General features: G+C 40.3%; 1 protein-coding gene across 4 annotated transcripts in view; it reads left to right on the forward strand.

Moving 5' to 3' along the window:
• Positions 1-26,788, forward strand: part of KDM5A (lysine demethylase 5A) — a 53,843-nt gene that overhangs the window by 16,339 nt on the left and 10,716 nt on the right. For 3 of the 4 annotated variants that reach the window (XR_006413457.1, XM_044417045.1, XM_044417048.1), the window contains 18 exons: positions 718-876; positions 1,879-1,998; positions 3,534-3,692; positions 4,683-4,864; positions 5,416-5,578; positions 10,148-10,267; positions 11,806-12,000; positions 12,120-12,301; positions 12,543-12,667; positions 14,582-14,732; positions 15,736-15,853; positions 16,544-16,899; positions 17,890-18,028; positions 19,500-19,679; positions 20,097-20,258; positions 24,155-24,706; positions 25,827-25,970; positions 26,337-26,496. Coding sequence is in view for 3 of the 4 variants with exons in the window: in XM_044417045.1 (XP_044272980.1) it covers positions 718-876; positions 1,879-1,998; positions 3,534-3,692; positions 4,683-4,864; positions 5,416-5,578; positions 10,148-10,267; positions 11,806-12,000; positions 12,120-12,301; positions 12,543-12,667; positions 14,582-14,732; positions 15,736-15,853; positions 16,544-16,899; positions 17,890-18,028; positions 19,500-19,679; positions 20,097-20,258; positions 24,155-24,706; positions 25,827-25,970; positions 26,337-26,496 (3,367 nt within the window). In the remaining variant the exon portion in view is untranslated. The remainder of the gene's footprint in view (positions 1-717; positions 877-1,878; positions 1,999-3,533; positions 3,693-4,682; positions 4,865-5,415; positions 5,579-10,147; positions 10,268-11,805; positions 12,001-12,119; positions 12,302-12,542; positions 12,668-14,581; positions 14,733-15,735; positions 15,854-16,543; positions 16,900-17,889; positions 18,029-19,499; positions 19,680-20,096; positions 20,259-24,154; positions 24,707-25,826; positions 25,971-26,336; positions 26,497-26,788) is intronic. The other variant, XM_044417046.1, reaches the window with a different exon arrangement.

Below are 26,788 nucleotides of genomic sequence, written 5' to 3' on the forward strand. Positions count from 1 at the left end.
TACAATTCATTATGTTAAATCATTGAACTCAATGGGATACTATGAACAGACTTTTACAAGTATATGTACATAGCATAAGGACTGTGGTGGCTTGCATAATTGACACAAAAGATTTTGACTTCCTCGTAATCTGGTAGTATTTCTACAGATGTTCTGCTAAATTGAAGTGAATGAGTATATGTTCTTCAATTTGGCTACAAAATTCTAATTCTCTGATTCTACCCAAATGATCTTGTACTAATTAAACAAGTACACTGGGTGATGCTGACATGGAACAAAGAGCCTGTGAATTCATTTTAAGGGTAGTTATAAAGTACTATTAGGACATTCTGCTTTAGATAATTGTAATTTGAATGTGTAACTAAAATAAAGCAGCTCTGAGCAACCTTGTTAGTGTAAACATAAACGTAACAGTCTATGAATGCCTTAACCAGAAGTTCTAAAGGGTTGTTAGAAATAGTGTCAAAACTGAAAAATGTCAAGCCAGCCTGTAATGAGATTGCAGCTAATACCTTTCTTCTTTCTGTTGCTGGACTCAGCAACTGCACTCCATTTTATGTGTTCTGTAAATGCAGAGGTGTGTTTTTACCTGTCCAGGAATTATCCTGGAGATTTCTACATTATACATGATGTTGCTACATTAGTCTTAATGAAGGAGACTTGGCTGGCAATTGTTGCCCTTTGTATAAATCCCACGAGACTCTTTTTTTTTAATAGGTTGACCTATATGTCTGCTTGTTCTGTGGTCGGGGAAACAATGAAGACAAACTGCTGCTGTGTGATGGTTGTGATGACAGCTATCACACTTTTTGCCTAATACCCCCTTTACCTGATGTGCCCAAGGGTGACTGGAGATGTCCCAAATGTGTTGCTGAGGTACATTTTTTTGAACTTTTTGGGAAGTACTGGGGTAGCAAAGACAAGTGGTTCCTGCTTTCTTCATATGGTTACCTGCCCCTGATATACAAAATGGGTTAGATTGAACTTGACCGGTTGGAGGAAGTACTCATTGCCCCTTCTCCTCCAACAACCGTCACAAATGCTTCAGACAAACTTTACTGAATAGGGAAGGTTGATGGGAATGAGAAGGAACACCAGAAAATAGGGTGGAGTTATATTCCATAAGTAAAACTGCACTTATAGTGGTTGCCTTCACCTGTTCTTTGGAAATAGCACCTTCCCTCTATGGTGATTCCACCCATTCAGCTGGATCCCCTGAATCTGTGTGGTGTTTTGGGTGGTTGCCATGCGGAGGACAGATGGGGAGCTGTTCTTCCACAGTCATACTGCATACTGCTAAAACTGGATGCAGCCATCTGTGTGTTTATACAGGAAACCAGTCAATTGCGGCTAACTGGGAAATGAAGTTCTCATATGATGCATTTGATGCATCATGATTTTATTGTTTTTTCCCTATTTGAACTGAATTTCAATAATGTATGTAGAAGCCCTAATTTACATACTCTTGCTGCCAGAGTATGTATTTTTGCTGAGAGTAGCTGACAGAGTGACTAAGACTAAGAGAGCTGTGGAAGCTGCTCACATCTGGACTGTAGAACAGTTATTAGTTCCTGTTCTAGGCTCAAAAATCAGATGTTCACCGCTTGCTTCACTCTCTTCCTTGTCTTTCTGTCCCCATCTGTAATGTATTGCAGTCGGTGCAAGGACTCATTAGTTTGAGAAGTGAGTTCATCTGTGCCATCCTTGCTAAATATGCTAGCTGGCTCAACTCATTTAAACATGTGCTAGCCAGGAAATCAGTCTGGTGAAATGTTTTCTTATACTTGGTCACGTAAAATGACAGAGTATCTTGCAGTAGGAGATCCTATTGCCTGCTTTCATCAGTGGTAATACATTATTTCCCCCCTCTCCTTCTAGGAATGTAGCAAACCACGGGAAGCCTTTGGATTTGAACAGGCTGTTCGAGAATATACCCTCCAGAGCTTTGGTGAGATGGCAGATAATTTCAAGTCTGATTATTTCAACATGCCAGTTCATGTAAGTATGTAATTGCTGAGGTAGGGATGGGGTGTGTGTGTGAGAGCATGCGCGGGAGGGAGGGAGAGCACGTGTGTGCAGTAGGGAGAGCGTGTGCACATGTACATGCACTCCATGTCCATTTGTTCTGTGAAGGTGATTTATGACTGTAAATCATAAGAGTTCTCAGTAGCACCCTTAGCACTAATTTGGACTTGTGCTAAAACACATCAGTACCTGTGGGCATTAGTGCAACTCCTCCCCCAGTAAAAAGAAACAATCAATGTACGGATCAGATTAATAGAAATCCAAACTTTGAATCTGTTGTGGATTTCTCATGCATCCTTACTAGGGACTGAACTCATGGTCTTGGATGTACTAAACGTAAGTTCTATACTGAACTGCATCTTTTCTTTTGCTTTCCTCCAACACTGTGTGCTATTTTCATTGAGTAGGCCCTAGTGAAACTGTATATACTGAGGAGGGATTTGGATTGGTATTCAGGTGTTGCCTATCTTTTCATATAGAGAAGACATAATTTCTGACTCTGGGTTGATTCATCTCAGTACCTGATCAAATTTTAGTTTAATGATATTTATATGTTATACTAAATTGCAGTTGTTAAGGTGGGTCATGCATTAGCATAAGTGCAAAGAATAATACAATCTGAAATGCCTGGGAGAAGAGTCTTCGTCTGATGCTGAAAAGTTAATTGTGGGTTCTGGGCATTTCTTAGGGAGAACATTCCAAAACTGAGAAAACACTCTCTTCTAGTCATGTGCCTTAACTTCATTTGGTAGAAGGCCTCTGAAGATGATCTATGGATTCCAGCAAGTACATTTTGAGTTTGGCCCACCTTACATCCATAACATTTTGAGGTTGGCCCACCTTTCAAAATCACTAAGATGATGGTAGCTGTTCCTAGTTCCCACCTATCTACCTTACTGTCTGTCACTGCAATCTTTTGTAGAGCCTGAGCTGAGGTGAAGACAATAGCAATAGAATGCTGTGCTTGTCCTTCTCACTGCGGTAGAAGGACTAACACATTGATAGATTCTTACTCACTTCAGTGAAATATATGAATTTGGGGGAGGTGCAGCATCTAAGTGCCATGTTGAACTTCTTGTGTGCTTGTTTGCTCATGCCCACCCAACCACACTACTTCTTTACATGTAGAAAACCAGCTTTTTAGGAAGAAGGGGAGCAATCATTCATGTTTTCTCCTCCTCCTCCTGTCTGAATGTTACAATTAAGGGAAAATCAGCTCTGTGCGGCACTACTTTCCCCACTTACCATACTAGGTACACCATCTATGCTTTAAAGTTACCTGCTGAGAAAAATTCAATACTGCATTTTCTTCTCTTTGTCATAGAGACATTCCTACGTAATTAACACATCTTAAAATAAGTATTTTATTATTGGGGGAAACATTTCAAGTTATTATTGGTTTGGGGGAAGCATCTCAAATTTGGAAAGATTTAAGAGTTGCTCTGCACCATTTACATGCAGCTTGCCAGCTTCAGAGACCGATTTTATGTACTTTCTTCTGTTTTCAGATGGTTCCTACTGAGTTGGTGGAGAAGGAGTTTTGGCGATTAGTCAGCAGCATTGAGGAAGATGTAATTGTTGAGTATGGAGCTGACATTTCATCCAAAGACTTTGGAAGCGGCTTCCCTATAAAGGATGGCAGGAGAAAATTAATGCCAGAAGAAGAGGTGTGGCAATGATGCAGACTACATGTGCCTCTGCATACCAGAAAGCTCCCTTTCACTGTGTTTAGGAACAATCTGTTTGGGCTGTTTCAGTATTTATTTATTTATTTATTTATTAAATTGCTATCCTGCCTCTTTCTGTAAGAAACCCAAGGCGGCTTACATAATCTTCCTTCTCTCCAGTGTATCCTCACAACAACCTTGTGAGGTGAGTTAGGTGGAGATTCAGTGACTGACCCAAGGTAGAGAGGCAGTTGATTTAACATGTGGCTTAACAAGCTTTCTCATGTTTACTGGCTATCGTTAGGCCTAGGGCTAGCACCCGGCATGGTGGGACAGGCCAACACTCTGGTAGGGCCCACCAGCATTGGAGTCTTAGTGGGGCCAGAAGCATGGGGGGAGTTTTAGAAAGTTTTAAGCACTCCTTTTTTCTCAACTCCCTTCCTCAAGTTGTTTTGTAATGGTGAAAGGGCTTTTTTTACAAGACTGCAGTGTTAAATAGTGTTTGCACATAGAACTGTCTTAATATCATCTCTTACGTAGTTAGAAAATTGAACTTGAAGTAATGTCTGCAGAACCAAAGCTACCAGTTCTTTTTTGTAAAACTGAAGGTGAGAAAATGAAAAGAATATAAGTATTCTAGTAATGACATCTGTGTGGCTTAAGAAAACATTATAAGCAAACTAGCAAAATGTATATTAGGTGCTGTTGGGAGGTTTGACTTGTATATTGGGAGACATAGCTTCTGCCTCCTGAGGTGAAGAAGTGAAGCCTGAGTTAGCAAGTTTTGCCCTCAGAGGAGTATATTCTCCACCTACCCCCACCAAGAAGTTTAAACAGTGTATAAAATATTTGAGAAGGTGAATTTTGTGTCTGTCTGAGTGTCAGAACAGTATGACCTGACTAGAAAGGTAGTGGAAAAGACTAGGAGTTGTATTGCATTAACTGCCTTCTGTCCATTTTCTTTACAAACTTTCTTCTTTCTGTTGGCAGGAGTATGCCATTTCTGGCTGGAACCTCAACAATATGCCAGTACTAGAACAATCTGTCCTTGCTCACATCAATGCTGACATTTCTGGCATGAAGGTGCCCTGGCTTTATGTGGGAATGTGCTTCTCTTCTTTCTGCTGGCATATTGAGGATCACTGGAGCTATTCCATCAACTACCTGCATTGGTATGTCCTCTTGCTGCATAGGTGGTGTGTATGCCTATCCAGGATGACAGTGATGAGAGAGCCATTCCTATTTGCTCAGTTTTCATTTTCCAAAATTTACACAAGCTGTTTGTTCAGGGCAAAAGAACACTAACTGAAACTGTTACTCTTCTGTAAGAAAATAAGACATTTATAAGAGGATTAGGAACATCTCTAAACTGAAAAATATTTCAGATATATGAAAGGAGCAGGAGAATGTCTGTGGGTCTATCTCTTACACTATCTCTGAACAAGCACTGCATCACTTGGTATCTGCCATATTTCTGTAATTTTGTTGGCATGGCATGAATAAATGTGAACATCTATTTGCCTCTTTTGATAGTCATGCTGGAAAGTTATGAACAAGTTGTTCATCCTTGTATTTTTCCAGTTCAGTTGAGCTTTGAAAAAGTCTGAATATTGTTTCTAGAAAAGTGGGCCTGTGTTTATAGATTAGGGTTGAGAAGGTCCATAGGGGGTTACCTTACTATAGAATTGCTTTCAGTTGGCAATGGTTTTATCTGCTCTGTTAGGGGAGAGCCAAAGACATGGTATGGAGTGCCCTCTCATGCAGCTGAACAACTGGAGGAAGTGATGCGAGAACTAGCTCCTGAGCTGTTTGAGACACAACCTGATCTTCTGCATCAGCTGGTGACTATCATGAACCCCAATATACTGATGGAGCATGGTGTGCCTGTAAGTAGTGTGGGATCTTTCATCTAATTATAGTCTTTTTGTCTTGTGTTGTGTAGAATCCTTTGGAATAGCATTTTAAGCCTTCTAGTTCCATTTCAGTTCATCATCAAGTTTCCATTATGATGAATCAGGTGGACCTCTAGGAACAGGGCAAGGATTATGTTCCAATTAGTTTCACTGGACCTCTCAGTGACTTTTGATCATGCTGTTCATTGCACTCTAGATGGTAGCCTTTGATACCCCACAAGATTTTTATCTTGTCCTCTCTACTGCCTAACATCTATATGAAACTGCTGTGAGAAGTTTGGCATCCAAAAGTTTGTCACCAATATCCTGAAGAAGCCCAGTTCTCTAACACAAATTGATTTTGAATTGGTGCCTGAATTGGTAATGGACTGAGTGGAAACAGAAAATTGAAACCTAACCAAATAAACACAGATGTGCTTTTATTCAGTATCTGACCATCTGAAAATAGCTCAGCCTATCCTTGGTTGCATTCCCATTAAAAAAAATGGGTTGGCAACTTGAAGTTCTCCTGAACCTGACCTTGCTCCTAGATACTTCTGGCGACTATTACCAGAAGAACTTTAGTTAGCTGCACCTGTTCTTAAAGAGGCCACATTTAGCCATGGTAGCATGTGCCTTGCTTTGAATGTGAATTACTGCAATGTGCTCTGCATGGGATTATCTTTGGAAAAAAGTGACAGTTATAACTTTGGCCAGACCTGGGTTTGGCATTTTATGGGATCCTCTTTTGTGACAGTTTCACTGGCTTCTATTCCATTTCCAGCCCTAAATCTAAGTATTGTTCTTTTATCTTTAAATCTGTAAACAGCCTGTAATCAAAATAACAGGTACTGTAAGGCTTCTTATGAACCTGCCTGCTCATTAAGATATTCTGGAGAGACTCTCTTGACATTGTTCGAACATTTGATTGGGGTTGTGGGGAGATATTTCTCTGTAGCTTCCTTCAGAGGCCTTCCTTTCACCCCCCCTTTTTTTTTTGGTGGGGGGACATATATTTGGCCTGCTCACTGTTAACTGATTCACTGGATAATGAATTTTGCCATTTTTTCTGTTTGTCTATTATTGTAAATGAACTTTTCTGTAACATTTTTGTTAAAATCTATTAGCTGCTGGGAACATTCTTTAAATGGGAAGCAGGATAAAATATTTTAAATAAATTATTAAAGCAATGGTGTTTGCTTTCAGTTTCATCCTTGCAACTGTGTGGCTTTTTGTCTTGACTTTCCCAGCAAGTTTACATCAGAACTTGGAGTGCCCTTTTACATTAATGTTCAACTGCTATAATATTGATGATACTTTATTTATAAATTAGCTCAGGAATTAGGCACTGTACAAAAATTGCCTTATTAAAACTGAACTTAGAATGCTTTAATTGAAACTTGGAAACCTGTTATCAGAATCATTACTGGTGCATACTTGATTACAGTCACTTTGATCTTTACATTTTGATCTTTAAAAACTTGAGTACAATTTGGAAGAAGCAAGTGTTGCTGATGCATTCAGATGTTACCAGGAAACTACACTTCTTGGAGCAGGCCTGGTGTTGGACCACAGAATCAAATTGGAAATGCTTCAAGTGTACCACCCATAGTGTACCGCCCAGCATCCTCTTTGACTGAGCTGGCAGAAGTGGTCTCAAGCTTGGTACTGGAAAAGCCCAGGTTGGTGGTCCTAGGTGACTGCAGTTTCTACAGTGAGGCTACTTCTGGAGGCCTGGCTTTGGGACTTAATAGCCTCCATGAGGTTACCTTGGTTCACCATCAACCCAATATAGGAAGAGGGATATTCCATTGATTTGGTCTTTGTGCAGGTCATGAAATGAGTAGTTTGAAAATTTGGGGAGAGGGTGTTTCCATTGTCCCCAAGTAACCCTATTGCCATGCTCAGGCCATTTTTTGGTGAGGGTTATACTTAATTACATCCCTCTTGTCAGGTTAGGGGCCTATTTGGATGGTTTGCCCCAGGAAAGGAATGGAAGTCAGCATATTTTGGAATTATTTTGGGGTTTTCCAGTGGATAGAACTGATGATCCAGCCAAGGCCCTAGTCTCACTGTGGAACAGTGGGATACAGAGGACCATAGACTCAATAGCACCTGAATGCTCTTTCCAGTGCTGTAGAGTAGGGTTCCTCAAACTTTTTAAACGGGGCCAGTTCACTGACTGTTATGGGGGGCGGGGACCTATAGTTTGAAAAAAAATGAACAAATTCCTTTGCATACTGCACATAAAAATTAATTAAAATTAAAAAATTAAAATTAATTAAAAAAACATATGTTTACTCCACTCACTTGGAATGCAGCAGAAGCCCAAGATGAGGTGGGGAAGAGCATGTCCATATTCAAGGGACATGGCTACAGTGTCCATGAACATATGGGGGGGGGGCAGGAGACAGATGTGATTGCACTCATGCAGGGAAGACGGGTGCAATCACGGCCATCTCTCCACTCCCCTGAGCATGATAGAGCAGGGAAAACAGGCACAATCTTGTGGGTGGGCGTGATCGTGGCCATTTCTATCCCCAGCACGATCACAGGCATCTTCACCCCCCCCCCAAGCATGACTGCGATCACGCCTGTCTTCCCTGCACAAGTGCGACCATGATTGCAGCTATCTCCCCACTGAGTATGCCTGTGCTGACTCAGAGCTTTTGGACTCTCGGAGATCATTTTCTTTGAGCTAGTCCAAAACCTCTGCAGCGGGCTGGATAAATGTGCATGGCGGGCTGCATCTAGCCCATGGGATGTAGTTTGAGGACCCATGGGCTGCTCTACTTCTTGATATACTGGGAAGCTGCAGCTGATGAAACAGGCAAATGGTATAAAACTCAAAGCACAGGCAGCTATGCATGCTTAGAGCATATAATTGTGCCTCTTGTGTAGCCCTGTAAGCAGCAAAGAATTGTTACCTTGCTCTCTCTCTCTGCTGTGAAATCATGTGGCTCTTCTGGGTGGTTTGGGGGCTGTTAACACTTTCCCCAGCAAATGGGACCCCACCCCATCACAGACTTATTCTCACCCTTTTTCATTGAAATTTGAGGGTAAAATTACTGGTTTCCACAATGAACTGAATGCTGTTAACACAGCTCCAGTTGAAGCATGTGATACCACAATCTGCTCAATTTTGTGGGATCAATTTCAGCTATTAGAACCTAATGAGATGGACAAAGTGTGTGTAGCAGTGTGATTGGTCACATATTCTCTCAATCCTTGCCCTTTCCAACTAATGAAAGCCAGCTGAGGGTGTCTAACTGGGTGGGTCCAGGGAGTGGTAAACTGATATTTGCATGAAGGGGTTGATTCTGCTATCTGTCCTCAAGGAGCTAAGTAGTGAAACCACTTCTGGGAAAACCCACTCTGGAACTACTTTTTGATGACTATTGTCCAGTAGCAAATGCTCCTTTTCAGGGAAGGTACTTCAAAGAATATTTGAATTGTGTGGTGCTGGAGGAGACTCCTGCGAGTCCCTTGGACCGCAAGGCGATCAAACTGGTCAGTCCTAGAAGAGATCAACTCTGACTGCTCTTTAGAAGGCCAGATACTGAAGAGGAAACTCAAATATTTTGGCCACCTAATGAGAAGGAAGGACTCCCTGGAGAAGAGCCTAATGCTGGGAACAATAGATGGCAAAAGAAGAAGGGGATGGCAGAGAATGAGGTGGCTGGATGGAGTCACTGAAGCAGTCGGCATGAGCTTAAGTGGACTCTGGGGGGATGGTGGAGGACAGGAAGGCCTGGAGAAATGTCCATGGGGTCGCGATGGGTCGGACATGACTTTGCGACTAACAACAACAACTTCAAAGAGTAGTGAGATCATTGCTTTTTGAATATTTTAATGTATTGTTTTTATTCTTTTGTTTTAACATACTGTTGACTGTTTTGGAATCTGGATGTGCAGCAGTACAGAAATACTGTAAATTGAGAGAGCCAGTGTGGTATAATGGTTAAGAGTACAGGACTCAGGTGATACGGTTTCTAGTCCCCAGTTGGCCATGGAACCAGTTGAGTGACTTTGAGAGCCAGTCACAGACTTTCCGCCCAACTTACTTTACAGGGTTCTTGTTTTGGGGATAAGATTGACAGCAGGAAGGGGAGAATTATGTAGCTGCCTTGAGTTCTTTGTAAGAAGAAAGGTGGGATTTAAAGCTAATAAAACAAATAGATAAATAGCATTTGATTTAATTTTCTTTGATCCCATAAGTTATTTCTTCATTCTTTGCTCTTGCAAAACTTTGCATGCTATGTTCTAAAAAGCTTTTAATTCTTATGAAAGCAATAAGTGATTTTACTTCCAGAAAATGGAAGGATATTCCTTTGAGAATTTACAACATGTGAAACAAAGCTCTTTAAAAGAGTTTTGAGTCATTAACATCTGTTGCAGCTGATTCCAGTTAAAATGGTCGAAATGAGGAAGTATGAGTGAAATATGATGTACTGATAAACTGATAATAGCAACTCATTTTCATGTACACTTCTGAAAAGCTAATGATTTGTGATATGAAACTTCTATTTCCAAATCTTATGCATATCATTCCTGATTTTCTAGGTTTACCGGACCAATCAGTGTGCTGGCGAGTTTGTTGTGACTTTTCCTCGTGCCTATCACTCTGGATTTAATCAAGGCTACAACTTTGCTGAAGCTGTGAACTTCTGCACTGCTGACTGGGTCTGTACACCTGGTTTAACCTAATTGATTTCTTGCAGTATGTGTATAAATTTTATATTTCACTGCCCGGTGCAATATAATAAAGCACAGCCAGGTAGTACCCATCTATAAAGGATTATTTTGGTTAAACTTTAAAGTATGGATTTGGCTACCTTGGACTAGTGTGGATTCTGACATTTTAGCTATCAGTTAAGAATTTGGCAAACCACCTGTTCTCATCTTGCTTTGTTTCCATTACTAACAAATGTTATGATGATAAAGCAAAATAGGGTTCATTATCCATTTTAGATGCCAATTGAAGCCCTGCAAAATTTCCAGAAATTTTGAGTTGCTATTCACAGGCACAGGGTTCTCTCTTTTGGAAATTTAAGGGAAAAATTAAACCTTTGGGGAAAACCTGAAACCTTAGAAATGTTTTTTTTTTACCATGAAGAACACATTATGTATGAATTAGAGGTGTTCTAGCAATTTCAAGTGCTTTTTGTGCTGTGACATTTTTTAAAAAGGTATACATTAAATAATTTCTAATATACACTGGAAGATATGAATTCTGTGTTACAGCATATCAAAATGAATAAAGTATATATTTTTGCAATTGGCAAATGGGGATGAAATAAAACCTAAAAACAGGAAATCATCATCATTGTAAATGAATAGCAAGGTTATATTATTTAAGCTTCAAAACAATATTGTTCTCCATGCTATGCAGAAGCAGATGAAAATGATTTAGAATCGGAGCTCAGAGAAGAACAAATCTGTAATATTATGGATTAATCACTCATTTACTGATCATTATGAAAATTGATCTGTTTTCATTTTTCCTTTGAGTTGCCAAAACTTTTGTTCAAATCTTCTCATGTTATCTGATCTCTGTGATCACCTTGCTTGTTTTTGCTAGTCCAGTATTTAGTCCTGACAGCATGCTAAGAGCTATGCAACATTTGCTGTTTTAATCTTATTTTCTAGACCAACAACAGTGCCACTATGTGTCATATTAAAATGCAAGAAAGAACTAAAGACGACACAAGATTAAGCAGACACCTATTGTTTAGATAGCTTTACTGTCTCCCGTGTGAGGTGTTCACATTTCCTGTTTCTTTGGATTAGGCTTTCCAAGTACTACTTTCCAAGTTATCTCTTGGGAAGCTTATTTTCAGGCCTCATCACTTTTGTTTTGCTTTTTTGCCTTTCTCTCTTGTTGTTTTTAACTAATGATATGGAGCTTCTGTGGGAGAGGTTGATTTCAAACAGGCAATTTGAGACTATTTTTTCTTAATTTGAAGCAGTGCCCTTGGGATCCTGGAACATGCAAAACCAATTCCCTTATCTTTTTCTCAAGTAGACTCTGAAGCATTTTCACTTACCCATGGTCTCTGTAGACCCTACCAAAGAATACTATGACACAATTTCTGTATTAATTGCTTGCAGTCTTTAATGAGACTATGTTAACCTGTTTTTCTCCTTGCCTTCTGACCTCCAGCATGGTGGAGGAGCCTACTGTGACATAACTCTAAACCAAATTTTATTTGTGCTTCTAGCTTCCAATAGGACGGCAGTGTGTAAGTCATTACCGGCGACTGAGGCGCCACTGTGTGTTCTCTCATGAGGAGCTAATCTTCAAGATGGCTGCGGATCCTGAGTGTTTGGATGTTGGGCTGGCTGCCATGGTCTGCAAGGAAATGACTATCATGACAGAAGAGGAGGCACGCTTAAGGGAATCTGTTGTACAGATGGTGAGTTCAGGAAGCCTTTGAGGCATTTGAAGTTGAGCAAAGAAAATGTGTAAGCCCTTAGAAAAGAAAGATCATCTCCTGACCTGATTTCTTATCAGATATAACCTTATTTTCATTAGGGGGTGCTGATGTCAGAGGAGGAAGTGTTTGAGCTGGTTCCAGATGATGAGCGTCAGTGTGCAGCCTGTAGGACTACATGTTTCTTGTCTGCTCTTACATGTTCCTGTAACCCTGAGCGCCTGGTATGCTTATATCATCCCAATGATTTGTGTTCATGCACTATGCAGAAGAAGTGTCTAAGGTATGCTTTGCCCGATGGCCCCTATCCATACTACTGCCTCCTGTAGATTTGCTTGTTTTTTTGCGCACTCTCACTAAGACACATTGTATTAAGGTCATCTGTTAGCTATAGAACTACAGTATATATTAGTCTGACAAAATAAAGGATGTTATCAATTATCATCATCATCTCCACCTCTTTACTTCTCCCAGATCTGAAAGTTACAATATGCTTGAAACCTCCTTCTGCTGTTTACCTCCAGATACCGGTATCCACTAGAGGATTTCCCTTCACTGTTGTATGGAGTGAAAGTCAGAGCACAGTCCTACGATACTTGGGTCAGCAGGGTCACAGAGGCATTGTCTGCTAACCTCAGCCACAAGAAAGGTTAGATACAACATTGTTTCCTGTAGAAATTTGCTAAGAGCAGTCTTTGGCACCTGATTGAACAGCACACATTGGAGATTGGTTTGGGCAAAACCAAATTCTTCAACCAGGTGTGTAGAACCATCAGCCCACAGTGGCTCGTGCTACATGTGTGGGTCTTGCCAGCCCCACCCTCTTCACAATTCCAGTCCTACCAGGAGTTGAAGAAAAAGTGGGGAGACAAATTGCCAGCATTCTGTAAATGCAACTAGGCAAAAACTTTGGGATTTACCCAGGGAGACAGGTACAACAATCCCTGCTGTTTTTTCTGATCACAGATGGAAGTTAACAGATTGAACTCTGCTTTGCTGCATTCAGTAAAAACCTGATGTATTGTCATGTTCTACCTGGCGAAGAGCTGGCAGAGCAGGCCCCAGTCACAGTCAGATGCAGGGGTTGAGGCTACAGCCAACTGGCTTCCATTAGAGAAGCAGCAAGGGCCTGGAATTCCTCAAGGGCAGGAGCCAGAGTTCAAAGGAATTCACTCTTTAGAAAGGAGGAGGAGTTGATAGATGCAGCAGAAGTTCAAGCAGCAGGCTGAGCATGGAGCCTCCCATAAAGCAACATGCTGACCAAGTTAGCCAACTGTACTGATTTACGGCAGGCTATATGTTGGATCAGCCAGAATCTGCTCTTTGCAGCAAACAACAAGAATTGTTACAGGCATGCTTGACTTCAATTAAGAATAATTGGTACCTAGATTTTGGATTGCTTCCTGGGCATTCTTTTGGACACCCCCGATTTAAACTCTGGATGCATGAACTATATAGTCTTGACCTTTGAACTGAATTGACTATTTCTTTGAAAGGTAACACAGGGCCTTGGCATTTGCGGGCACAGAACAGGGCATGTATAGTGAAGCAAAGCCAGCTGAGTCCACTTGGCTTTGCCCTACATGCAGCAAATCTTTGTCCCTAGCTCAAGTAAACCTGACACAAGCCTAGGAACAAATCATATGGGGTGGGTGTGATCATGCCCACATGATATTATACAACCCACAAAGGTTTGGCACAAAGGTATTTGGCACCTCCCACCCCACATGGTTCTGCATGTTTGCCTTAAAACCATAAGAAGATATTTCTCCATAAGGAGAAATACTAAAGGAAATACTTCACTATTGCAAACATGTTAATGTATGCTTAAATCCAACAGTAGAAGATTGCGTATTTGGTTCTATTTTAAAGTCAGCACATTATTTAACATTCCTTCATGTCTCTGCAAGACACCTTTTTGAAAAACATGAAACAGGCTCCTTAATTTATCCCAAACTTGCTTTTTGAAGCTGGGCTTGTGGCATAGCTTGTGAAAAGGAATATAGAAGGGTTGCTGTTTGGGACAGGGTCATACAAAGATAGTGTTGCTGGTATGGTATGTGAAGTTGCTTCCATAGTTTTCTCCATTAAGGCTCCAGTGGATAATTGTTTCATTTAGCACAAAGTACTTCTCCATATGCATAATATGGAATTATATAATAGGTGTGTCTAAAATATTTGCCCCTTCAATTATTTATTTATTTAAACAACTTATATGCTAAGCATAATTATGATGTGCTTAGCTTTTATTTGTTCCTTTTAAAAAAATGGACCAGTTGGCCAGTGTCTTAAACTGGTGTACTTACCTCGGTGAGAGATTCCTCTGATTTGGAGTAGCTATCAGGCAAGTTAATCAGTCAATTTAACTAGTAGAAGTTTTTGATTGCCAACCTGCCTCCACACCTCATGTCCAAGAGGTCTTGGTGCAGGAAAATAGCTCATAATGAACTGATTGTTATGCTGAATTATGATGATTTGAGTAGATTAATTATACTGTTCTTTGGATCTAGGGGAAAGTAATTGCAATGCTTTTGAAAATTACCTGTTAGCTAATTTGTTGCAGATGTGATTGAACTGAGGGTGATGTTGGAGGATGCTGAAGACAGAAAGTATCCAGAAAATGACCTCTTCCGCAAGCTGAGAGATGCTGTGAAAGAGGCGGAGACTTGTGCTTCAGTAGCCCAACTGCTTCTAAGCAAAAAGCAAAAGCACAGGTATTACCCAGAATTGTGGCAGTTTGATTGTTTTTGCATGAAAATAAGTTTAAAAATCAGTAACACAAAACCTATGATTCTGTAATCAGAATAAATTGTGCCTCCTTTCCTAATGTGCTCTCTTCTATCAGAATATGTGGTGGTAAGTTTGTTGGGTGGTTATTCAGGGGAAAAATTAATCAAAAGAATGCTTTCAGGTAGTTTGGTAGGATTGTGAAAGCCTGACTACTAAAGTATCTGAAGCAACAGTGAGACAATTAAAGAACAGGAGCAAGGTTTTAAATTTGCCTGTGGAAAGGCTTCAGAAACTACCTTGTTCAAAATATGGCCAGTGTTGATCATATTTTGCCTGTGCTTAAGGAACTTCCATGACTTGCAGTCTGTTTCTGGGGTCAGTTAGAAATCCCTGACTGGAATGGGACATGGGTGCCTGAGTTACTGCCTTGTCTTGCATGAACACGCCCATTTGTCAAGATCATTGATAAAGTCTCTGCTCTGAATACCCCACTGTCAGAAGTTAAGTGGATGATTGCTGTGGATAGAGTGTTCTCTGGGAAATGACTTTCCCAAACATATTCATCTGAAGCTGATGCAAGAGATTAATGGCTTCTAGGTATGAGGTGAAGCTTCTAACAGGCTTTAACACTGATATATTCTGGATTTGGGATATTATTCTATTTGCTGTAATTGTTTTATTTGTGTTTGTTGCTGTATTAAGTTTGGTTGTATTTTGTATGTACTTGTGAAATTACTGTCTCTTTGAACAGTTTGATAGAAAAGGCAGGATATGCATTTATATTAATGACATGTTGACTTTCTTATAGTTCCTATCATGAACAGCAGGTTTTGGTATCAATGGCAAAGTCTCAAACTCTTTCAATGTCTCTGTTTATGAAAGGGATGTTACCTTGCCCTTCAGAAATTTACAAAGACTTGTTCATTGACTCTGCAGCTTTTCAGGAGTTATGTATGGGATTTACAAAGTTTTCTTCTTTCCATGTAGTAGACTGACCCCAGAGAGTGGAAGGACACGGACTAAACTGACTGTGGAAGAACTGAAAGCATTTGTCCAACAGCTATTTAGTCTTCCCTGTGTTATAAGTCAAGCACGGCAAGTAAAGGTGGGTATCTGGGGAAGGCTCTGCATTGATTGTCTTAAGGATCTTTTTAGAACATCCCTCCCTTGTTTGAGATTAATATTCTATAAATTAGCACATACTTCTGAAACTCCATACAGATAATTTCAGGGACAACCTAAAAATATTGTGCACTTGGTAGATATGTTTAATAATATACAATATTCTGTTTATTAATGGATCTACAAACTATCATATGCCCCCCTAATATTGCTTTAAAAACTTCCTTTCCTACAACCTAGATTTAAAGGTAGAATAAAGCCACATTGGAAGTGCACTGGCCACTATAGTATCCCAGAAAAATGAAGAAGGGGCAATATTTAACCTGGCCTAGATTACCTCCAGGATTTAGTAGTTGAGAAAAGTATTTTGAATGGTGCGGTTCAGGTTTAACATAACAGAGCCTGGGTCTAGTCACTTAGGACTCTGTTTGCTAATCCAGTCAAAGCACACAGGGCAGTGTGGTTCTTGTGTCTCCCTTGTCATCTGTCAGAGCCTTCATGGAGCAACCTCAAGCCCATCTAGTTATAACTGGCTTGGCATCAGATCTCATGCCTCAATTCTGAACATTTGGTTTATTCTATATATACCTAGCTAAACACCTAGGAATCCCTTTGGAGTTAGTGGCACATACCATTACTGTGCTGAATGATCACGTTGTTCCATATCTTTTAGAACTTGCTAGATGATGTTGAAGAGTTTCATGACCGTGCTCAGGAGGCCATGATGGATGAAGTCCCAGATTCAGCCAAGCTGCAGATGTTAATAGACATGGGCACTGGCCTCTATGTAGAACTTCCTGAATTGCCTCGCCTGAAGCAAGAGTTACAGCAGGCCCGTTGGCTGGATGAAGTGCGAGTGACCCTGTCAGATCCTCAAAGAGTCACCTTGGATGTGATGAAGAAACTGATTGACTCGGGAGTAGGGCTGGCACCACATCATGCAGTGGAGAAGGCCATGGCTGAGTTGCAAGAGCTGCTGACGGTTTCAGAGAGGTGGGAAGAGAAAGCCAAAGTTTGCCTCCAAGCACGGTGAGTATTCCTCTTGGTTGTTTTGCTCGCTGCTTACAGTACCTCTAAAATAAGTCTTGGCCTCCCAATGGCTGAGCTTCACTCAAAGTCAGCCATAAATATGTCTGTGCAGTGGCCTGCCTGCCTTGGACGCTTGTGGCTAGAAAAAGAGACCAGAAAGTTCCTATCTTACCTGCCTGCATCTTGGGGCAGGTAAGTTGCAGTCTGGCAACTTCCTATTAAAATCAAATTTTAAGACCTTCTGGAGATGTGAAGATGTATTGGGGCAGGGGGACTGATTCAGGAAAAGGTTTTCCCTAGTTTTGCTGGGACTTTGTGCTTCCATTTTTCCTATGGGAAAATAAGTTTGGAGTAACACTAGAAATAAGAACTCTTTCCCCTTATGGATGAGTGAAATGCTTACTAAGCAAGGTTTTACTTGCTGACAATGTGTAATTACCATTTTTACATAAAGCTATCTGCAGTGTTAGAGAAGGATAGTATACCATTGAAAAGTTGAACTATTTCTATGTAATAAAATATAACTTCTCAAAATAGGTGACTTGTGCTTAGTATTGCAACTTCATGCAACTAATAAAAACTGGGATTATAGCTAAGTCCTGCTGATAGATCCCTAGTCTATCATAATCTAATCTGATAGAGTAGGGATCACAGAAAGTTGATTCAGTTACAGGAATCAAGAGTGTTGTGCTAGAACTAGACCATGGTGACTAGTTGTTTCTGATATCTAGTCTGCTTTGAAATGTACTGGCTGGACTTGAGCAAGTCACTCTGAGCCTTACCTTTCTTACAGGGTAGTTGTGAAATAGAGTGGCCACTCTGAAGAATGCACTGCAAGTAGAATACGTACATATACTGCCATGCAGAATGCATTGTTTTAGCACTCTTTGAGGTGATGGATGTGTGATACAGTCCTGCTTTAGTCAGGGCTTTCACTGATACAACCAGAACATTTGCCAACCAGGTTATCATCTTTTCCTCCATCTGTAGGCCTCGACAAAGCATTGCAGCTCTGGAGAGCATTGTCAATGAAGCAAAGAATATCCCAGCTTACTTACCCAATGTGCTGGCACTGAGAGAAGCCCTGCAGCGAGCTCGAGACTGGACAGCCATAGTTGAAGCCATTCAGGTATGGTTAAATGCAAGCAATACAGAATCTGTAAATTGGATTCTTCAAAACAAGCATTTGCTTCCTTCTTCCTCAAAAGTACTGCTTTATAGGTTTTGAAATCGGATCTGTTAGTTGTTACCCCTTTTATTGTTCTGTGAACTTTTTAATTGATTCTGTTGCCTCCAGCAGTGTATGATAGTGTTCTTTTTATTAGTAGTATATTTCTAATCCTTATCTTTCTGTTCCATTCCATGGAGATACCCAAGGCAGCTAACAATAAAATAATATAGCAATAAAACAAAAAGAATAAAATGATAGCATTCTCAGAAGTGCTATTGTAGCTTTCTTTTCTTCTCATGAAGCCAAGATTCCATTAGTTTGCAGAGTTTGTGTTTAAGTGTGATAGGACTTTACACTCAGTTCTCTGAACTTTAAAATTTAAGGGTAGATACTCGGTGGTGGTGCTGAGTGTGAGCATTTTGAACAATGAAGCCCTCTGCCTAATGAATTGGTATTAGCCCAAACTGTATTTGGCTCAGCTACTGTGCCCTTTGTCTTTTAAACTTTGGGTTTTGTTGCTACATTTGCTTAAGCAAAGTTAGTTGTATTTTATTTCTATTTCTACACCTCTGTAATCTTGCGTGTTCTCAAAAGGCAGGGGATTTTAATGAAATTATTTGGAATTTAGAGGTGGGAGTTCAGGAATTGTGAGCTTTAAAACAAATATAAATTGAAATTAAGGCTATTAGAAAAATGTATGGGATAAATTATTTAATATGTGTTTGTTATTAGATACTGAATTGATAGAATAAGGTATGGCTCAAGATCACCTGCACATTAAGGCCATGCTTGAAGCCTGTTCTCCACTTTCTGAGGCCAAGCAGGTGGCTACCAAGGAGAAGGCTTTTCTGGTTGTGATGCCCTCCCTTTGAAACCCTTTCCAGGGAAGGATGCTAATGGCCTGTTTATGCCTTTATGGGGACAGACCATGGCCAAGTCAAAGTATGTGCTTTTCATGTAGACAGTCTCAGGTTCAGTCCCTGCCCCTTCAGTTAAACATATCAAATAGAGGTTGATATGAAAGACGTCTCTCTGAGTCATTGAAGAACTGCATCTGTTTGCCAACGGTACTAGACTGGTTGGCCAAATTATCAGACCGAGGATAAAGCACTTTCCTTTTGTTGCCATTTCCTTTCCATACCAGAGAATGATCCTTGTATTTTCTGTCCCTCTTTCTAACCCTTGGTTAACCAGCTTTTATTATGCTGCTTTTATTTTATCCTCCTGTTGTACTGTTGCACTGATTTGTATGTGATTGTATTGTATTTAACCATTGAATTTTAGTATTGGTCCTGGGAGAAGTAATACAGAAAAGCATATTCTTAATTAATGCAAGTCTTGAAATCCAGCTGTGGCTCTAAGTTGGGGAGAAATTCAGTTTGCTGTGGTGATAGGAATGTTTAACTGAGCATTATTCTTCACCCTGTAGAATGGAAGCAACTATGCATATCTAGAGCAGCTGGAAAATCTGTCTGCAAAAGGCCGCCTGATACCTGTCCGCCTTGATGCTCTACCACAAGTTGACTCACAGGTAGCAGCAGCCCGTGCATGGAGGGAGCGCACAGGCAGAACATTCCTGAAAAAGAACTCAAACTACACACTCCTGCAGGTTAGTGATGGGGAATCCTGTACCAGGTCCAAGGGAAGCATTCTTTACATGGTTTTATAAGTGGCAAATGGGTTACTGGGTTGTTGGGCCACCTATCTCTAGTGCAGCGGTAATGCTTCCTTGATGCTTTAATGCTTTTCAGTCATAGATTGAGAATATGTACAGGGTTGAAGTGAAAATAGAAATGTCAGTTCTGTAGAAAGAGGCTGGTTTTAAAAAAGAAACTGAAATATTTTGAATGATTCACCTTACTAACTAGCACAAATCTTTTAAAAATGAATATGGACTGAAGCCTATTTCCCATGGCAAATCTTGGCTAAGTCTGTTTTCTAATGAAATTTTGTCTTTCAGAATTTCAGGACTTTGTAGAACTATTTATATATCTGAGCCTATAACCATTTAGCATTCTGTTTGCAGGTTCTGAGTCCTCGAACTGATATTGGCGTTTATGGCAACAGTAAGAATAGGCGAAAAAGAGCAAAGGAGCTAATAGAGAAGGAAAAAGAAAAGGATCTTGACATGGAGTCCTTGAGTGAACTAGAAGATGGTCTGGAAGAGACCAGGGACACTGCAGCTGTGGTGAGGAATTGCAGTTGTTGTATGTTTACCCATTGATAATCACTGCTGAGAACCTGCAGCAAGCATCTGAGCCCATTTTAGGTTACTATTGGCTTTCCTCCTTTGGCAGAACTTTGTGCAGCCTAAACTGTGCCCACTAGTATGAAACAAAGTTTTCCATATAATAAACTGAAGTTTGTCAACTTCAGCAACAAAATGTGTTTCAAAGCATAAAATGTACTGTCTGCAGACTTTATTTCTCCATTATCCAAACCGAAATATATGCTCTTTTTTTGATACAAATAACTGCATAAAGCTGTCTGTGAAGCAAAGAATGATCTAAATGTGCGGTGAAGCCTTTTTCATTCACTACAAGGAAATATACCATTTAGATGAGCTGAAGTGTTGTTTATTTCTCAGTTCCTAACCACAAATGTATAGGAAATCCCATTACAAAATATGATTGTTTCTCCATTCATACAAATGTTGTTTAGTGCTTTTCTGTGCTCAGAGTGCTTCATGTCCACTACCTGCTTTGTAATCCTTAGCAATCTTGTAAAGGCAACTCAGTAGCATTACCTCACCACCATATTGAAGATGGGGCTGAGAGAGAGTGACTGACCTTGTGTGTTTACGGAGGGACTGAGATTTAAGCTGTGGGCATGTTGCTTTGTAGTTCAGTTTAACCTGTGTGAACAACACAAATATACTTTGGGTGCTGGATTTAATTATTCCAGTGATAAGTGGGTCTGTTTCTCTCCCTGTTGTAGCAAGGAGGCACCTGCAATGGGTTATGCCCTGCTTCCACCTAGGGCAAGTTAAGAAGCACATAACTAGGCTTTTGCTTGATCCCTTCATCTGGCTCTTTTCTCCAGTTTGTTCCCTGTTTTTGGTCCAGGCAGAGCTTCTAAACAACCTTTTCTGTGATTTCTTTTTTTGCAATCTCTGAGACTATTCAGTTTGCTTCAGTCTTTTCTGATATTTCTGTCTGTATTTTATATGCCTGTAAATACCATATCTCCTTACTCTTTCTCTTTGAATCTGCTTCTGTTTTTCTGACAAATACAAAAAGAGGCTGCAGCTGGTCCCAGCACAGAGAATGGTACATCTGGACACCATGAGCCACACAGTACAGGATCTTGTTCACAAACTACAGGAGGCTGTCAGTCCTAAGAAATAAAAAAGGCAAACATGATGCTGATCCACCTCATACGTTTCATATCATGTTGCCTAGGGATCCTCTCATGTGCTATATTCCATTCACAAGCTCAACAATGGCTTCTATTACCATAGAAGGACTGCATTGCTTACAAGAAACGCCTCAGTTTTCCTTCCACTTTTGGTCAGGAAATCCTTAATTTGGAGGGAGAAGTCTTCTCACCTACAGAAAGACACCCTACTACTGGATCTGTCACAAATCACTTATGACCACAGATGACAGTTTCAATGGCTGGGGCACATACTACCAGGATAAATTTGTGTAGGTTTCTTAATCCTCCTAGCATAAGATTCTTAAACTGGTTTACAAACAAACATAGATTGATGTGTGTTGATAATACCACTGCAGAGACATATCCGAACAGGCAAGGTGGGATAAGATTGCTTACCCTTCATCAGGGGCAATACACTTTCTGCTCTGGGAAGAGTGAAATCTTCTGTCTAGTTTGGCTCAGTGCATATTGAATGTGCAAGCTGATTTCCTTGGCTGGTTACAGACCATTCCAGGGGAATGGTGTCCATATTAAGTAGTTTTCATCTTCATGCTGGAGAATTTGGGACCAGTACTAATAGGCATTTTTGCTACCCTTCACAACAACAAGCTCTACAGGTACTTCTACAGGTTCCTTACACCTGTAGGTACAGTGCAGTGACATCTGTCTGGTCAAAAAGACACCGGCATGTCTTTTTGCACAGCACTTTAATTGCCAGTGTTCTGCAAAAGGTTCAGCAGGCACAACCAGGGATACTTCTGGTGACTCTACACTGGTACTGCTAGCTGTGGTTCTCAGCAGTCCTGAAATTGATGTGTGGGAATCCTTGATTCCTTCCAACTGTGTCTTTCTCTTTAGTTGTGCATTTAGTTGTCTCATTTAGTTGTGCATTTAGTTGTGCATCTCGTTTAGTTGTGCATCTGGACTCAGGTAGCATTGTAGTTAATTAGGTGGATTCTGAACAGCAGGACTATTTTATACTAGGATATCCTGCTAAATTCATTGACATATTGTTAGACCTTATTTACAAGTTAACAAGGAAAGCCAGTAGGAGAAAGTGTAGGAGAAAGGTGTCAATTACAAGCAAGCAAGCATTTAGGAAGTCTGTTACGTCCTGCAAGTAACTTTTGGAAATGGGGCTGTGAGTTAATGTGCTATGTTGGCTGCTTCAGCACTAAGTCTGGGTCTTTCCTATCACAACAGAACTCTTTTGTGGTATACACATGCCAAGCATAATCTGAAAACAGATTCTACTGCACCTTGAGTTTACAGGTTATACCCTTGGCTCTTACCAACCCTTCCTATAAACTTCTTAAACCTATTTAAGGCTATTTCTTTTAGCCTTCTTTTCCAAAAGGTTCCTGCTAGCAATTATGTTTGCCAGACAAATCTCAGACCTGGTGGCTCTTTCTGTGAGAGATTACCTTTGTGTTTTTCATAGGCATTACCTAGCACTCCATTCTGATCTGTTGTTCATCCCAAAAGTCTCATCAATATTTCACAAATCTCAGATCACTGCAGCAGGGGGTGCTGCATATTGGGTCTCAGCCTCTGCCCTCCCATATTCCACTCGTTGCCTTGTGCACGTCCCATCATGGATGCCACTTTCCTAGAATGGAAAAGACAGTGCAACACCCAGTACTGTTTTTACCTGTTCTAAGCCAAAGAGCTTCTGTGCTGTACCCACAATTTACAGAGTGAGTTATATGGAATGTTAACTCCCTTAAAGTATCTATATGCTTTCAGTTTCCCCTACCTCTTGGTGGAGAGGCTACTCCTTGAACTGCATATATTCTCTTCTACTTTCTTTCTCCTTCCTAATTGTAATTTGGTGGTACATAAATATAATTTGTAATAAGTACTTACAGCTCCTCAGAATTAATCTGCCTATTGTTCAGTCAGCACCCAAGGTAGGAGTGAGAAGGAGTCAAATTTTTTTTTTTTTTTTTTTTGGGGGTGGGGATGCTAGGTGTGCAGCTTGTGGCTGCTCTTGGATTGAGTGCTGCTTTGGAAGGTCAGCCAGCAGAGATCACTGCTGCAGGTTGTGTGCCAGCTGCACATTTCCTGAGGAATGTCCTTGAAAAGTATTTGGAAATTATAGTTAGCAGAAAATACAGAACCAGTTAATTGTCCAGCAAGAGTGTTAGACTATCTGATACTGTTCTTGAATCACCTAATTTGCCTTTTAGTTGGTCTGTGAGGTCAATTCAAAGTGCTGGTTTTTACTTGTAAAGCCCTAAATGATTTGGAGCCAGGATACCTGATAAACTGCTTCTTCTCATATAAATCTGACCATATTCTACAATTATAGAAGTCCTGTTAAGAGTCTCATCACCTAGAGCAGATGTTGGTAGTTTCTCAAGGCAGAACTTTTCTGCAGCAGCACACCTCCTGTGGAATTCTTTACCGGGGAGGCCAGAGTAGCCTCAGTGTTTAGTAAGTTTCATATGGGCAGTGAATACTATTTGTTTATCAAGCTCTTAATGATTAAGGTTTTACTCTGATTTTACTGTACTAAAGGTTTTGATTCTGTGTTTTGATTATTTTGATGTATTAGCTTTTTTTCATGGAGGTGTTTTTTATTCAAAATGTACATTGCTTTGAGGGTCCAAGGAGGTAGAAGGGCCAACTCATCAATGTAAAAGGACAGGTTTGTGGGGTTAGCAAGTAAAGTAAGTGTTTTCAGTTGTTCTTTCTATTGAATAGGTGGCTGTTTTCAAGGACCGGGAACAGAAGGAGGTTGAAGCTATGCATGCCCTCAGGGAAGCTAACCTGGCAAAGATGACCATGGTGGATCGCATTGAGGAAATAAAGTTCTGCATCTGCCGCAAAACAGCCAGTGGGTTTATGCTCCAGTGTGAACTCTGCAAAGACTGGTTTCACAGCACCTGTGTACCCCTTCCCAAAAGCAGCTCCCAAAAGAAGGGCTCAAGTTGGCCCGCCAAAGAGGTCAAGTTTCTGTGTCCACTTTGTATGCGCTCTCGAAGGCCACGACTTGAGACCATTTTGTCCCTGCTGGTGTCCTTGCAAAAGCTGCCAGTGCGACTGCCAGAGGGTGAAGCATTGCAATGCTTGACAGAGCGGGCTATGAGTTGGCAGGACCGAGCACGGCAAGCTCTTGCTACAGATGAACTGTCCTCTGCATTGGCCAAGCTTTCCGTGTTGAGCCAGCGTATGGTGGAACAGGCTGCACGGGAGAAAACAGAGAAAATAATTAGTGCAGAGCTCCAGAAGGCTGCAGCTAATCCTGATCTACAGGTAGGAGGGCTAAGCAGTATATTACTGTGTCTGTTCATTAGTTTCTTGGCATGTAATACTTTTTTCCCTTTTTCTGGAGGTAATTGCTGTTTCTTTCAAATGTATACTAAGAACAGTCATTCAGTCTGGTCTGAATTTTTTTTTCATTCTGTGACCACAATGTTTTGAATTTTTTCCCCCTTAGATATCTTGAAAGGCTTACAAAATAAGGTGACACCATTCATGGGGAGAAGTCACTTGGAATAGGAGTAGGTACTTTGATTTCAGTAATGAACTGAAGTTGTTACAAGTGTAGGAAAGTGGCCAAATCATAGTTTACCTTAGGCACAAAGAATATAGATTGACCAGCAAGCAATTTATGTATCATAATAATTCAAGAATAAAACTTCTCTATTTCAGTGCAGGAAATTCTCGAACTTTAGAAACCGGACAGCTTTTAAAACATAAGGACTGCTTGCAAGCCTACTTGCATATTGCTTTATTTATGGGAGTATAGCTCTGCGATTGAAGAGTTAGTAATAATACTTTATCAAGCCAGCCTTTCTCTTCTTTTTTTAAAACTTTATCGGTTTTATTCCTCTTCCCTTTTTCTATACCTTTATTAATTTTATATTCCCTGGTTCCTCTTCATGCTCATAAGGGAGATGCACCTGAGTTTGAAAATCTTGTAAGAGCAGATATTAAGGGTTGATAATCGGCATTTCTTCTTTCTAGTTTATTTTTTTCTTGGACCAACTGAATATTTCCGATATTGAATTACACGTAAAGTTTTGACCACTGAAATGCAGTGCCCAATGCAACTTCTTTGTAGTTGTTTTGCATTTTGAGATTATTTAGGAAAAGTTACTAAATGTTCAGTTTGGATGGTAAAGAAACTATTTGTTCAGATGCTCTCAGGAGCTATGGATAAAGAAAAATACTTAGAATCCCCACAGTTTTCTTCATAAGGATGAGAATTAAAGTTTCATGTCTTATTCCTGAAATCTTAGCATCTGAATTACATCTAAAGGCCAAAAAAACCTCCAAATAAAGGAGATCTTTTGCTCTAATTTTCTTGCCTCCTTTGTACATGTTTTATTGGAGATCCTGTTTTCTTCATGAATTTTCTTTCACTCCTTAGGGCCACTTGACTAGTTTTCAGCAGTCTGGCTTTAACCGGGCTATGAGTAGTGTGTCATCATCTCCACGACAAACTATGGACTATGATGATGAGGAGACAGATTCAGACGAAGACATCAGGGAAGCATATGGCTATGACATAAAGGTCAGTACTGCAATTAAAATCTCAGAACAGTGGTGATAATTTTAGTTTTATTCCTCAGTGAAACTTCTACCAATTTAAGTGTAGGTTACCATCATGTTGCTTGATACTCCAGGATTACCCAAGGTCTGTTTAATGTTTGCAAGGATTTTACAAATTGTGGTTGGATTAGCAGATTGGAAATGAGCAAAAATGCATTGTCCTCCCCATCATTTCTGGAGTATTTATGTTTCTTTAAGCTGTCCACTGCTGTGATTAAAAATAAACAAAAAAAGGTTATGTTTCCATGAATGGATGTGCAAGGGGAGTCTCAACAGGATGGCTAGATTCCATTCTGTACTGCTGTGACTGTGGTGTGCTCTGTTTTAGGACAATGCCAGTGTGAAATCTTCTAGCAGTCTGGAGCCCAATCTCTTCTGTGATGAAGAAATTCCTATCAAATCTGAAGAAGTCGTAACACACATGTGGACAGCACCATCCTTCTGTGCTGAGCATGCATATTCATCAGCTTCTAAAAGTTGCTCTCAAGGTAATGGTATTTTCTGTATAGGTGGGAGAATCTAAAGGATTGTTCTACCCCAAAGTACTGTTTTGCACTCAAGTAGGCCTGGCTTGCCACTGCAATGTTTGAATGTACAAGTGACTATATGCCTCACTATATAGCAAATTTTGCTGTCAGTTACCAAAAAATTGAGTTGTTGAAATACTTTAAAATTCTAAAAATTCTTAATCCTTTTTATGTTAATGAAAAATCAAAATATATGACTTTTTTGTTAATGAAAAATCAAAATATATGACTTCCTCCACTTTGTCCTGTGTTA

Source organism: Varanus komodoensis, unplaced genomic scaffold (assembly GCF_004798865.1).
Source record: "Varanus komodoensis strain SLA01 unplaced genomic scaffold, ASM479886v1 scaffold85, whole genome shotgun sequence".
Classification (NCBI taxonomy): Eukaryota; Metazoa; Chordata; class Lepidosauria; order Squamata; family Varanidae; genus Varanus; species Varanus komodoensis.